This window comes from Silurus meridionalis, chromosome 2, assembly GCF_014805685.1.
Source record: "Silurus meridionalis isolate SWU-2019-XX chromosome 2, ASM1480568v1, whole genome shotgun sequence".
Lineage (NCBI taxonomy): Eukaryota > Metazoa > Chordata > Actinopteri > Siluriformes > Siluridae > Silurus > Silurus meridionalis.
The window spans coordinates 28,156,619-28,171,499 of record NC_060885.1 but is presented as its reverse complement, the minus strand read 5'-3'; the positions used below and the strand labels follow the sequence as shown (position 1 = coordinate 28,171,499).

At 40.5% G+C, this 14,881-nt stretch overlaps 1 protein-coding gene across 11 annotated transcripts; it reads right to left on the bottom strand.

The window, feature by feature from the left end:
• Positions 1 to 7,281: 7,281 nt before the first annotated feature.
• On the bottom strand, positions 7,282 to 14,268 carry LOC124399949 (kinesin-II 95 kDa subunit-like). 11 transcript variants are annotated; one of them, XR_006928298.1, is made up of 9 exons: positions 14,166 to 14,232; positions 13,104 to 13,181; positions 12,905 to 13,002; positions 12,502 to 12,690; positions 10,701 to 11,780; positions 9,216 to 9,247; positions 9,023 to 9,120; positions 7,651 to 8,792; positions 7,282 to 7,555 (listed from the first exon to the last, which is right to left on the bottom strand). XR_006928298.1 is itself a non-coding variant. In XM_046871334.1 (5 exons), exons 1-5 carry the CDS (start codon positions 14,173 to 14,175, stop codon positions 11,731 to 11,733), a joined length of 336 nt encoding a protein of 111 aa, XP_046727290.1. In that variant the 5' UTR covers positions 14,176 to 14,226; the 3' UTR covers positions 10,208 to 11,730. The 11 variants fall into 11 exon arrangements, 2 of the variants coding, with proteins under 2 accessions (XP_046727299.1, XP_046727290.1); XR_006928302.1 differs by having other exon boundaries at positions 7,282 to 8,792; positions 10,701 to 10,736; positions 11,234 to 11,780; XR_006928305.1 differs by having other exon boundaries at positions 7,282 to 8,792; positions 10,701 to 10,736; positions 11,246 to 11,780.
• Between the last annotated feature and the right edge of the window lie 613 nt (positions 14,269 to 14,881).

Sequence of the window (14,881 nt, the reverse complement as noted above, 5' to 3'; positions counted from 1 at the left end):
CCCCAAAACATCTAGGCATCAGTTGCGTAAGTCCTTGAACGTAAAATTCTTACACCAGTTGTCAGAATCTGTCAAGCTAAAAATTCGATTCACCTTTTTTTTCTTGTAAATGTGTCTTGAATTGCTGAATTGTGCCGATGAATCTTGAATGTCACTAATGAAGGAGAGATTATGGCAAAAGATCAATCAATAATCAACTAGTTCTCTAAAACAGGTCAAAGGTGAATCCTGTGAACCTTCAATAGAAACAGAGCAAAATACAGAATTACAATTTCTGAAAATGGATGAACAACCAGGAAACGAATAAACACTAGTACAATACAGTAAAATGAATCCTGTCTGGTCTCTTGCAATCAATATAAATCGGCTATGCAATCGAATGAAAAAATTTGTGCAGTTGAAATTTATTGATGCCGTACAGAAGAAATTCAGTCTTGTGCATTTTCAGTCATTGTAATCTAAACTGTAGTTTATATCAGGAAATCCTGAAACTGTGCGCCGTCATACTGACAACAAGACTAAACATTTGATGAACTTGCTTGTGAACAATGACAAAAGGACTCGTCATTGTGATGGCAATGTTTATTAACACAAATACTTACATTTCAGAGATGAACTAAGGATTTGGAAAAAAGTACAGGCTTTTGCAAGTAATCCAATGTGTTGTGCTGTTTGTACAAATTGTTTTGAGAAATGCATTTACTGGTTTGCAAATATTAAGGATGATTCGAGAAATGCTCCAAAGCAACTGAGAAAAACTATAAGAAAAACTTGCACAAAAATAGATTTTACCAATGAAATTGCCGAACGGGTCCAGGTGAACCAATGAAAGTCTTTATATTAAATCAGATGCGCTCTCACTGAATTGGGCCGCACCACATCATAAATATGGATGTTGTTCCTCTGACATTTGACCTGCCACTCACTCGGACTGTCTACAGGAAATGCGAATCATTCGTCACGCTGAAAACAACCGGGCATGAAAAAACACACTTCACCTGTGTTCTGAGCTGCACAGCATCGGGAGAAAAGATTCACCGATGGTGATTTTTAAACGCACGACGATGCTAAAAGATAAACTCTCGAGAGAAATAGTTGTGAAAGGAAGGAGGAAGACAGTGAACAATGACTTTCTTGGTAGGCTACTGTTTAGATACAAGCCGTGTAACACACACTTTCGTTAAAGCCTGTGTAAAGTTCATTAGTTTCAGTGTAGACTGTGCGGCTTATAGACAGGTGCGGCTTATTTATGTTTACAATAAAAATCTTTGTCAAATTCAGTGGGTGTGGCTTATATATGGGTGCGTTTAATAGTCCGGAAATTACGGTACTTTGGAAAAACAGCATGCAGAGTCTTGCTTGGGTCATAGAACACATAAAATAGACATTAGATCAGTAGAAAACTGTCCTTTGTTCTGACAAGTTTGAAATTTTTTGTTCTAACCACAATATCATTGTTAGACATACAGAGAGTGAACAGACAGTTTCTGTCAGGATCTGATGGATGCCTGCTAGATCTCTGGCCTCTTTTTTTTGTTCTGTTTCCTATTTTTCCCACACCAGATGTCACCATTTTGATCCTGTGTCCCTAAATAGCTTCAATTGTTTCCACCTAAATCCTGTTAGCTCTGCCTGTATTAGTTTTTCACAGTTTCTTTTATAGCATTTCACAATTCATCAATTCATCTGCACACTTCATCTATTTTGTATTCAATGACTTATGCAATAAACTGATGCCGAAATGTTTTGGAGATTTGAACTATTCAGGTGAGAACCAGTATAATATATTTTGAGCAACATGACAAACAACTGGCACCGTATGAATCAGCAGACAATTATACACAATCAATTAAATGAACGTACTCAATGTAGCATTCTCAATTTAATAAAAGCAACAAGAAATGCGTTCATGATGTGCACAAGTGACTCCATGATGTGGTGAGGTTGAACAAGTTTTAGGAATTACATTTCTGTTCTGAGAAACGCTCTAAAGCAACTGAGAATAACTGTAAATAGCAAGAAAATGGATCTTCCACCGTTTCCGAGTCTGTTTCTGCATTTGGGTTTGCATGCCTCCCCTCATCTCATGCAGCCAACCCTGATTTAAACCCAAGCCCTGACAGGTTCCTCAAGATGGTTGGTAATCTATTCCAGGTGACCACCTCATGAGGCTGACTGTGAAAATGCCAGGAGTGTCCAAAGCTGTCATTAAAGCAAAAGGTGGCTATTTTAAAGAATTGAAAAAAAAAAAATGAAGAAAAGCCGCTGAAGGACAAAGGGTGTCCAAACTTTTGACTGGTACTGGATATAATCAGTATCAATTATAAACTTAAATTATTTTAAAATATCTTATTTAATTATTGTTATTATAATGGAGATGGAGAGGAGAAAGGTAGACATGTTGTGTGTTCAGGAGACCAAGTGGAAAGGGAGTAAGGCCAGGAACATTGGAAGTGGGTTTAAACTGTTCTTTAATGATGTGGATGGAAAGAGAAATGGTGTAGGGGTAATCCTGAAGGAATAGTTTAGTAAGAGTGTAGTGGAGGTTAAGAAAGTTTATTAAAGGGTTATGAATGTGAAGCTGGAAGTTGAAGGGGTGATAAAACAATTTAATCAGTGCCCATGCTCCACAAATGGGTGGGTAGGTATGGTCTCAAGGAGAGGAATGTGGAAGGGCAGATGGTGGTAGATTTTGCTAAATGAAATGGCTCTGGTGAATACGCATTTCAAGAATAAGGAGGATCATCGGGTGACGTATAAAAGTGGAGGAAGATGCACACAGGTGGACTATGTTATATGTAGAAGATGCAACCTGAGGGAGATTGGAGACTGTAAGGTGTTGGCGGGGGACAGTGTAGCTAGACAGCATTGGATGGTGGTCTGTAACATGGTTTTGGAGGTGAAGAAGAAGAGGAGAGTGAAGACTGAAAGAAGAATAAGATGGTGGAAACTGAAGGAGGAAGACTGTAGTGTGAGGTTCAGGGAAGAGGTCAGACAGGGGCGAAGAGGTGCTGGATAATTGGGCAACTGCTGCAGAAGTGAAAAAGGGTGACAGCTAGAAAGGTACTTGGTGTGACATTTGGAAATAAAAAGGAAGACAATGAGACATGGTGGTGGAATGAGGAAGTGCAGGAGAGCATAAGGAGAAAGAGGTTGGCAAAACAGAATTGGGATCAACGGAGTGATGAGAGAAGTAGGCAGGAGTACAAGAAGATGCTGCAGCAGGTAAAGATGGATGTGGCAAAAGCCAAGGAAAAGGTGTATGAGCAGCTGTATGTGAAGTTGGACACTAAGTTAGGAGAAAAGGATTTGAAAGGTCATAGGACTGTGGTGAGACCTGTGATGTTGTATGATTAAAGACAGTGGCATTGAGTAAAAGACACGAGATGGAGCTGGAGGTAGCAGAGCTGAAGATGTTGAGGTAGTGAGGTTGTTGGTAGTGACGAGGATGGACATAATTGGAAATGAGTTTATTAGAGGGACAGCGCATCTAGGAGGTTTTGGAGTCAAGTGCTAAAATAAAGATTTTGCAAAAATAATTTTAATACATAAGTCGTTTAAACTAAAAGTAAAATGTAATTAAACTGAATAACAGATACATACAGGTGTAAGTGTCTGTGTTGCACACACTAAATGACAAAAAAAGGTGGCAAGTTTGTTGAATGCTCTCCAGTAGGTGGGGCAGTTTGTAGGGGGATAAGACGGGGTTAAATTCGGGAATGATTTCAGATTTAGAAATCAGCTGGAATGTGGTTGCATTTGGTGCATTCGGTGAGGAAGTGTGCAGCCACATGTGGGACATATTAGAGATACTCTTTCCAAAAACTTAGCGTGTGATCTAACCCTAAACACCTCAACAGAATCAGGCTCAGACTGGATCACTGTAAACTGTGATTAGGCGATGATGACTCCAGCCAGGTGGAATTAAACAATGCTGCTACAGAGATCCGAGTTCCTTTACATACACACAATCCTAGTTCCTTTACTGTTTCACTTCAACTGCCATGTTAACACAAAATAATAAAGATTTATTCATATGTTTAAAACTTGTGTTCTAGGTGAACTCAGGTGTGCTTCTCGGGAACCGAGCTATGCCCACCACGGAGGTCTGGAACGAAGCGACGCCCTCAGCGGGGATCAGAGGCTGAGCGACGCCCATGGCGGGCTGAGCGACCTTCTGTCGGGGTAGTGACCACGCGATGGAAGTGGGAGTAACTCAATCATCATTTATCAATGTTTGGACACGAAACCAGAGTCCGGGAGAGTTACGCACCATAAAGCGGAGAGAAATCCGAATGCGGGTAGAATCCGGAAAGCACGTATAAATCCGCACAGCGAGTGCAGTCCGGAAATCGGGTATGAATGCGCACCGCGAGTATGCGAGGGTAATCCGTAAGGTGAATGTAATCTGTCCGAATGGAACAGGTAGCAGGAACCAGCGGGGAATGCTGGCAGTCGGTAGTTTGAAAGATCACTTGCATGACTTAGTAGGTCAGACACTCAGCGAGGCGGAATGGGAGCTTATAGAGGGGAATCGAGATGAGGAACAGCTGTCGGTGATTAACGCCGAGAGCGGCAGAAAGAGGCAGCGTGAGAATCTCCGAGGGGGTCGTGGCAGGTGGATCCCTGACACAGTTCAATATCTGACCGGTGGTATTACAATTATTTCACAGGGGTAAATTTATTCATGTTAATTGATGGTTAATTGGATTGTCACAATAAAAGCAAAAACGACTTCTGGACTTTTAAAAAATTATTATATTAAATGCAAATAAGCTGATGCGAAGGACCTGCGTTATAATTATAATATCACAACATCACTAAGAGGCAAACGGCAATACAATCGTGAAATCAGCCCTATAGCTGTATAGACTATATGTACATGTGAAATGGTGCTGTAGGACCTTTAAATTCCTCTCTTTTTAAATAAGACTAACAAAAACAGCATCAAAAATGGTGTTTGGAGCATGACGTGGCTTTTCTGTTCACCGTGTTTTAAGCTCTGGTGACAAATGAGGGCCTGAATTCCCACTGCAAAGGGTGATGAATCTTTATTTATTTGTTTATTGTTGTTGATTTGTATGTGTTTCAATTAAAGTGCTGCCAGTGCGAGGAAGTAAGCGCGTGGTTAGCTGCGAGCGTGTGGTGACGTGTGATATGGGCTCATGAGGTTCGCACTGGAGTAGCTAAGCGCCGCCACCGTCATGGGTCGCATGGGCTCCTCGGTTTGGGACACCCGTAGAATAGGAGGTGGAAGATTATTATCCTAAGCTACCAAAGACTCTATAGTAAAACATCTCTTCTGTGTGGGCTGAAACATGGTGCTTTAAAACCAGAAAAATAAATAAATAAATATATATATAAGAATCAAGTCAAGAATAAATAAGGTACAGATAGGAAGTACAGGGGGAAGCGAAAAAAGATTTTCAAAACTCCGTGAGAAATGCACACATGGAGACGGTGGACACGATTTGCTTCTTCGCGCTCCATGGACGCACACGAACCGGTTCCTAGCCGATCTCTGGCGGAGATTCTGTTCAGGCAGGGCGCAGAACTGGGTGACCGCCGGTGCCTCTTCCCATAACTAGAACACTAAGATGCCTGAGATATGGAGCAGGAGAATTTAGACTGGTCCATTTTACAGAGAATGATATGGGCAATTACAAAGGTTTAATTACAGAAACTTACCCTTTTGCATTAAAAAAATTAATGCTCTTTAACCTTATTTATTTCTTTACACTTATTATTCTTAATTTAAAACCAGTTCCTATTGTTTATAACAATCGCACACAAAAACCTGTCTGTGAACACAGAGTGGACTGTACCACTGAGAAGTGTGGCTCTTTCTAATGTATTTTATTTATTTATTGTTTATAATTTTAGCAGCTTGTTGCTGACCGTGAGAATGCGGAGGTTAAACAAGATCTGCTAAGTCGCAGAGTAGCGATTTGTTACTTACAATAAAATGTCAAATGAAATGCTGGAGATGAGAGTGGTCTGATGAGTGTGATTTTCTTCTACTTTTATATACAGTAATCCCGTTTATCACGGTAGGTACGTTCCAAAACCCCCCACGATAAACGAATAACCGCGATAAACGGACACCACCCCAAAAATTATATTTTATGTATACAGTACTGTATAAACATTTGACTTCATTTTATAATTAATAATGATATTTTTAATAAAACATTTCATTATTTCAACATAAAACTCCATTAAAAAGGTTCCTTATAAGTATTTTGGTCTATCGTGCTATCCACGAGAAACTAATTATTTATGTGGCAAATGCAATTATGTGATAATCCGGAGGCGCGAGATTCAAACCGCCGTAAAGTGGGGGATTACTGTATCTATTATTAAAGTGAGAGTGATACAGCGCCCTCTATGTCAAAACAGAAACAATGCACTCCCTTCACTGGCTTCCAATAGCTGCACATATCAGATTCAAAACACTGATGCTTGCCTACAAGGCCAAAAATGGACCAGTGCCATCTTACCTCAATGACCTCATCACATCTCGCACTGCACCACGCTGTCTGAGATCCTCCAGCACTGCTCGACTGGTACCACCTTCTCTCAGAATGAGAGGTAAGTATACTTCAAGGCTCTTCTCTGTTCTGGCAACGAGGTGGTGGAATGAACTTCCCCTAAATGTCCATACAGCGGAGTCCCTGACTATCTTCAAGCGACGACTGAAGACCTACCTCTTCCTGAAACACTTGAATTAGCACTTTCCAAGTTTGTAGAATTCAAGAGTTATATTTATATTAAGTTTGTAATCTGGCATACCAGTGTAGATTTATTCAATACTAGAGACTCAGAGCACTTTTGTACGTTGCTTTGGATAAGAGCGTCTGCTAAATGCCGCAAATGTAAATGTTAATGTCATTTACATCAGTCTGAAATCAGTCCGAAACCTTTACATTTTTATACATTTGTAGTAAACCTGAATTTGTTGCTGTTTTCGTTACATCGCTGACTGTCAGATTCAAATTTGAAATAATAACAAAATGTGAAGATACTGTAAGTAACTAGTCTTGACAAGCAACAACAGTGCATGGATGTGTACAATGCCTGAAGACTTCAGCTATCGGTGCTAATAGCCACAATTCAGTATATACACGACATTCGGTTTTCTTTTTTTTTTTGGTATAGAATTTAATACGATGGAGCACATTTAATGCGGGAACTACTTGATCTCTCACACTGCAGTTTACAGAAATACCGGGTGCTGGCCTGATCGTGAACAAAACCTGAGCCAAAAAGCTTCTTAGTCAGTGAGATTTTCAACATACACTTATTTACTGTTATATTTTCAGCTGGTCATGTCAAGGATGGATTGTCAGGCTGACAAACACAGGCGGAAACCAAAGTCCATTTTACGAGTTTAATGCAGTAGAACAGCACAAAACCAACAGGGTAAAGTTCGGGGTTAATATCCGTATGGTGATCAGGAAGGCAGGAGTTAGATTCCGAACTGGGAAAGTCACTAGAAACCAGAAAGTCCTGTTGAAAGGTAGAGATGAGTCCTTGGGTGTTGACCCAGCATAATCTGAGAGAAGGAGGAGAGGCCTTAAGTAGGCCCTGGGCTGATGAGCGCCAGGTGCCCGTATTTAATATGGCATTAGTATGGTATTTAGTACTCACTCTGTGCAGGCGGGGTGTTGAGGAGAGGCGAGGCTGGTGGATCCCTGACATCACCCCCTCCGCCAGGGGCGGCTCTTGACACCCAGACCCGGCGTCAAGGTTGACTGCGATGGCGGAGTGCCGGCCGCTGTGGATGAGCAGCGTGGAACTACTGGGTGATCTCATGGTTCATCCCCTGCCACCAGTAGCGAGCTTGGGCGAGGAGAATGGTGCGTTTCCTCCCAGGGTGGCCCGGGGACCTCATGAACCGCCTTGATACCGTAATACATGTAACACAGTTGCACCAATATACCATAGTTACGACTGTGTGCCCTTCAGAGCCCATGGCGGTGTGGATTTCCTGAACGAGATCCCAAACTATAGGACTGAGAATCAACTTGGTGGGTATGATGGGCTCCGGTTCCGTGGGTTCTTCAGGTCCATATAGGCGGGAGAGGGCATCTGCTTTACCGTTTTCCGAGCCAGGTCGGTACGTGATCTGGTAGTGGAACCGGGCGAAGAACAAAGCCCACCGCGCCTGTCGAGTGTTCAGCCTCTTCGCCTCGCGGATATATTGGAGGTTTTTGTGGTCTATGATCACAGTGAAAGGATGCGAGGCCCCCTCCAGCCAGTGTTGCCACTCCTCCAAGGCCAGTTTGATGGCTAGGAGCTCCCTATTGCCGATGTCGTAGTTCGGTTCTGCAGCAGAAAACTTCCTGGAGAAGTAGGCGCAGGGGTGCAGGCGTGCGGGATCCCCCGCCTGCTGGGAAGGGCAGCTTCGACACTGGTGGCGGAAGCATCCACCTCAACGACGAACGGGAGTTGGGGGTTAGGGTGGTGTAGCAGGGGAGCAGTGCAGAACCTTCTGCGCAGTTCGTCAAAGGCTTCCTCTGCTTCCGGGGTCCAGGTGAATGTCTTGGCCTTCCCTCGGGGGGGCCAAGGTAAAAGGGGCTGTAACCAGGCTGAAACCCCGTATGAACCGCCGATAGAAGTTAGCAAACCCCAGGAAGCGTTGGAGTTCCTTCACTGAAGTGCACCGTTGCACAAACACTCTTTTCTTCTTGTGCTCTCTGAGAGGCCGACGTGCTGAGGTGCTGTGCAGGAGGTCAACGATCTGCTCATTGTAGATCTCAATAAAAGAACATTTACACCAGAATCGCAGACTGCACATACGCACGCACACACACACACACACACACACACACACACACACACACACACACACACACACACACACACACACACACTTATAGGCAACCCTAGAAACAGAGTCAGCACTTTGTAATCATGACCCACCTAAATGACACAGTGTGCTAGTTGCTACAATCCCACAATGCATTGCAGGTACAGTGCAGGTTGAGTGTTTGATGGGTGGTTGAGTGACACAGCTCACCTTTTCCACCTCTCTGCTGATAAGGAGGAATAAATGCTCAATGCTACGAGGAATAACACCACGCAGCTCATCAGAGAAATCTTTTAGCTTGTTCGGTCCTAAAATGCAAATGCAGCCACACACACACAGAGTTCATCAGCACTGTACACTGAAATGAAGACGGAGCCTCGGGGTGTGATGGTGTGTAACTCACCCAACATGGTGTTCCCTGAACCAGTTTGTCCACTGCACAGTAAGCAGAAAAAAAGTTAATAGGCAGAAAAGAATTAAATAGACCACATACAATAATTAGACATAACATAATATAAGACATAAGACACAACACAATAACATTATGAGCGGTAAAATGAATAACACTGATTATCTCTTCATCATGGCACCTGTTAGTGGGTGGGATATACAGTCAGCCCCAGACCTACAAACGCCTGACTTTTCGGGGATATGAACACGTTCACCCAAAAAAACGTGAGAAAAATAATAAAAATTAAGGAACTCAAAATTTAGCATTTTGTCCTCAAAGTTGACATGTTAGAAGCAGGAAAAACAGGCAAGCATAAGGATTTGAGCGAGTTTGACAAATTGTGATGGCTAGACGACTGGGTCAGAGCATCTTCAAAACTGCAAACTGAGGGACAGTTTCTGAAGAGCTGCATGATGAAGCATGATGAAGCTGTAAAACGTCTTGTGTTTAACAGGAGATATTTTTATGGAGAGCAAAATATTTTAAGTTATTCAAAGTTTAAGATTATTTTTTATAAAATGGCCTAAGAGCAAAGAAATCTGATTGTTTTGATTTGTTGTTATTTTAACGTTTACTTAAAAGCAAATTTTTTATTTGTTCAGGGTTTTTTCGCAGCATGTTCATATTTCTAACTTGTATAATTTTGACAGGAGATATTTTTATGGAGAGCTATTTATTTAAAGTTTAAGTTGACTTATTCTGGAATAATATTCCTGTCTGTTTTTATTCATATTTATGTTTAAAAAAACATCGTTTTAGTGTGTTCAATAAATGTTTATCCTGTTCGGCCCACGACCTAAAGTGTGCTTTGAGTTTTGGCCCCCTGTGCAATTGAGTTTGACAGATAAATATCATTAATTATTAATAACAACATATAATTAAAGGTGAATTGAGCAAATTTGTTATTTCAGAATAGTGTAACAAAATGGTAGCCCTTCACATTAGTCGGTACCCAAGAAGTAGCTCTCGGTGTCTAAAAGGTTGGTGACCCCTGATCTAAACTATCCCATAAGTCTCCTACACTTTTTTGATTTGCTCATCTAAATATATTTGCACTATTTGTTTTAATGCCAGTTTATCATCAATATGCATTAGATATTTTCTCATATCTTCTCTTATTATTTACTCATTTTCAAACATTTTACATTTATAGTCCCTTTAACTGATTTAAAGTCTAATGCAGAATTTCTGAGCGGCCGATCAGGTTTACATTTACATTGCACTCTGCATATAACTATGTTTGTGACTAATTACAATCTTGGATGACTCATGAACTTTCTGATCTATTAAAAGGAGAAAAAGAGCTCACTAATGCAAACCGCTTTAATAAAAATTTTAATCTGTAAATCTAGTTAAAGGCTTCCCTGCTCCTTGTCTCTGCTGTTCAGGTCTCTGAAAGGTCAAGGTGAAGGTGCTGGAGCAGGATAATGAAGTTACCTGTTGGACTGGAGAGGTGAAGTCGTGCCCCGAGACCTGCAAAGAAGAAAAAAAATGGATGCAGTGCTAAAAGAACTGATAAATAACACACTGTTCAAACACATCATACACACGACTCAACACAGTCATACGATCACGACAGGCGTTTCACTTCATTTATTTTTATTTTAAAAGTATACATTTTAATTTCTATTTTTTATAACATACCAATACAATATGAATAAAATAAATTAGTATCAAGGAAATATTATATTATTGCAATAAATATATAATTAATCATTGATCACTGCCAAACAACAAATAAGTAATTATTAAAATAAATTGTATTCTAAACTAATAGGAAAAATTGCTGTTATTTGACAGAGTATTTTGTTTCACACTGATATTTTTATAGCCATTTTATAATTATTACTCTACTGTTTTCATGTACAAATATTTATATTAATTAAACATTTACTTTTAAACCAGTAAACTATTCCAGATGTTTGTCCTATTGCTTAGTGTACTGAAAAAAATATAATGTATGTAATGACCTTTAATCTTACAGAAAAAAATAAAACAAGGCCGCTGTGGATGGGCAGTGTGGAACTACTGGGCGATCTCATGGTTCATCCCCGGCCACCAGTAGCGAGCTTGGGTGAGGAGAATGGTGCGTTTCCTCCCAGGGTGGCCCGAGCCGGGGACCTCATGAACCGCCTTGATACCGTAATACATGTAACACAGTTGTACCAATATACCATAGTTACGAACGTGCGACCTTCAGATCCCCTGCGGTGTGGATTTCCTCATTGAGATCCCAAACTATAGGACTGAGCATCAACTTGGTGGGTATGATGGGCTCCGGTTCCGTGGGTTCTTCCGGTCCATACCGTTAGCTTTACCGTTTTCCGAACCAGGTCGGAACGTGATCTGGAAGTGGACACGGGTGAAGAACAAAGCCCACCGCACCTGTCGAGTGTTCAGCCTCTTCGCCTCGCGGATATATTGGAGGTTTTTGTGGTCTGTGATCACAGTGAACCGCCGATAGAAGTTAGCAAACCCCAGGAAGCGTTGGAGTTCCTTCACTGAAGTGCACCGTCACTGCATTTACACCCAACAGAAAAATACCGTGTTATACACCTGAACACAACCGTTTACTCCACCCTTTAAGCCCTATTCAGACGGGACTAGTTTTCCAAACAACGTTTGAGTTAGAATTTTTTTCAGCCGACGTCTGTCATTTCATGTATGGATTCGGACGGGACTAATAACATCGTGTTTATTGCGGAGGTAGGAGTGTCTGTGTTTTACATGTGGGCGTTGCACAAGACCTCTACATGCATTATTGGTGCGCAGAAAGCAGAAAAATTTGAGTACCAGCACGCTAGGATTAGTACGGTAGTTCACGTTGACCAAAACACACAAGTAAACGTGTTTTGGAAAAAAACTTTTTCGCCAATCACAGACATTCGCATCCGGACGGTTTCTCAGATTTCTCAGAGGAGCGCCGAGTTTGCTGAAATACAGTAGGTAATTTGCTCTGGAATTTTTACAGAGGTCGTGTGAGAAAAAAACAGGCATGGCAGATTCGGACGGGATTAAAATCACAAAGTACCTCTGTGAAACAGAAATTTCTCTAACGACCCCCTGTAAAACTAGTCCCGTCCGAATAGGGCTTTAGATAACATCTACATACAAGCGCGAGTGCGACAACGTTGATTACAAATTATTACATTTCATTGATTAAAATATGGAATATGTTAAAATCTGATTGACACATACTGCCCATAAGCAGTCGTGGTGTGTGTGTTTGTGTGTGTACCCGGTAAGCCCCTGCGGCTGAAGCTGCATAGTTCTCCACTGCTCCTTGCACAAACTTTCTTTTCTTCTTGTCCTCTCTGAGAGGCCGACGTGCTGAGGCGCTGTGCAGGAGGTCAAAGATCTGCTCATTGTAGATCTCAATAAAAGAACATTTACATCAGAATCGCTTTGTTACTGCAGACTGCGCAAACTGCACACACACACACACACACACACACACACACACACACACACACACACACACTTATAGGCAACCCTAGAAACAGAGTCACCACTTTGTAATCATGACCCACTTAAATGACACAGTGTGTTAAACCAGAACATCTAGTTGCTACAATCCCACAATGCATTGCAGGTACAGTGCAGGTTGAGTGTTTGATGGGTGGTTGAGTGACACAGCTCACCTTTTCCACCTCTCTGCTGATAAGGAGGAATAAGTGCTCAATGCTTCGAGGAATATCACCACGCAGCTCATCAGAGAAATCTTTTAGCTTGTTCGGTCCTAAAATGCAAATGCAGCCACACACACACACGCACAGAGTTCATCAGCACTGTACACTGAAATGAAGACGGAGCCTCAGTGTGTGATGGTGTGTAACTCACCCAGCATGGTAAAGGTCTTCCCTGAACCAGTCTGTCCTTCAGAACTGCAAAAGGGATGATGATAAATGTCATCAGTGCCTATGCTTCACAAGTGGGTTGTGAGATAGAGGAGAAAGAAAAATTCTGGAGTAAGTTAGACGAAGTGGTAGAAGGTGTAGCTAGGAATGAATGATTGGTGATTGGGGCAGACTTTAATGGGCATGTAGGTGAAGGGAACAGATGTGATGAGGAGGTGATGGGTAGGTATGGTCTTAAGGAGAGGAATGTGGAAGGGCGGATGGTGGTAGATTTTGCTGAAAGGATGGAAATGGCAGTGGTGAACACGTATTTTAAAAAGGAGGATCATTGGTTGATGTATAAGAGTGGAGGAAGGTGCACACAGGTGGACTATGTTCTATGTAGACTGTTCAAACACGTACACTGTTCAAACATCATACACACGAATAAACACAGTCATATGATCTCTTCAGACGTTTCAATGTATTTATTTTTATTTTAAAGTATACATTTTGAATTCTATTTTTTTTACAACATAGCATTACAATAATAATACAATAGCAAAAACAAAATACAAAAGCCAAACAACAAATAAGTAATTATTACAATAAATTGTATTCTAAACTAATAGGAAAAATTGATGTTATTTGACAGAGTATTTTGTTTCACAGTGATATTTTTATAGCCATTTTATAATTATTACTCTACTGTTTTGTGCACAAATATTTATATTAAACGTTTACTTTAAAACCAGTAAACTATTCCAGGTGTTTGTCCTATTGCTTAGTGTACTGAAAAAAAATATAATGTATGTTATGACCTTTAATCTTACAGAAAAAATAAAACAAGCAAATATTTAACGTAATTTTAAAATGCGTTTGGATCAACATGTGATTCTCATGTTTACTGACGATGCTAGCATGCTAACACTCAGCATGCTAGCATCGTTCAGCTTTCAGCTTTAATCACGTTCAAGCTTTAGCGCCTCACACAACTAATACAAATGTAAATCCCGCAGAAGTGAACAGAGAGAGAGAGAGTAAGTGTAAGAAATCAGATGTCTACCTGTGTCCATTGTAGAATTATAATTAAAAAAATAATGACACAAAAATCCTCCAGCACTCGGCACGTGCTAGAGGAAGTTTAATTGAGGAGAGATGAAACTCCGCCACCTGCAGGAGTGGAGAAGAACAGCAATAACACAAAAAAACGCTCGCTACATGAAAAACTTTGCGTATATAAATAAAATACACACATTTCTAAAAGTTATCCGTTAAAAATACGTTTATTAAATTGAGGGATTTTTTAAAGTAATTAAATTAAGGGTAACATGGTATTTAGTATAGAAATAAGGTGACATCTACTTTTTGATAACACATCCTTCAAAAAAAGAGAATTTACAGTGCATTTTTAATATATCAGTGCATTTTTTTATATATATTTTATATACATTTTGAGAGTTAAAGTACAATAAACTGATTGTTTTTCCAAACAGTTGACTTTAGTCCACGTACAATTTCTTTTCTAGTTATTTCAGTCATTTTGGTTTTATGGTAAAGAGCTTCCCAATAGTTTAATGTGGAACGTTTACATTAAATGTGGAAGACCCAATTTATTTACACATTATAATCACCTGGAATATATATTCATTTAACCAGTTTCTTTTTTCATTGTGGTTCAGTTGTACTACATTTTACCCAACATTTTATGTCCATGAGGAGAAAACAAAGCCTAGAGACAAGTTAAATACATCAACTTTTTACAACCAGACCAGATTATTT

Bases quoted from the DNA above. Each gene is read 5' to 3' on its own strand.
- LOC124399949 (XM_046871334.1), bottom strand. The intron at 13,003-13,103 runs GTGAGTTACACA...TTTGCATTTTAG, and splicing joins GAAGACCTTTACCATGCTGG to GACCGAACAAGCTAAAAGAT. The intron at 11,781-12,501 runs GTACACACACAA...GTGTAAATGCAG, and splicing joins CAGCCGCAGGGGCTTACCGG to TGACGGTGCACTTCAGTGAA.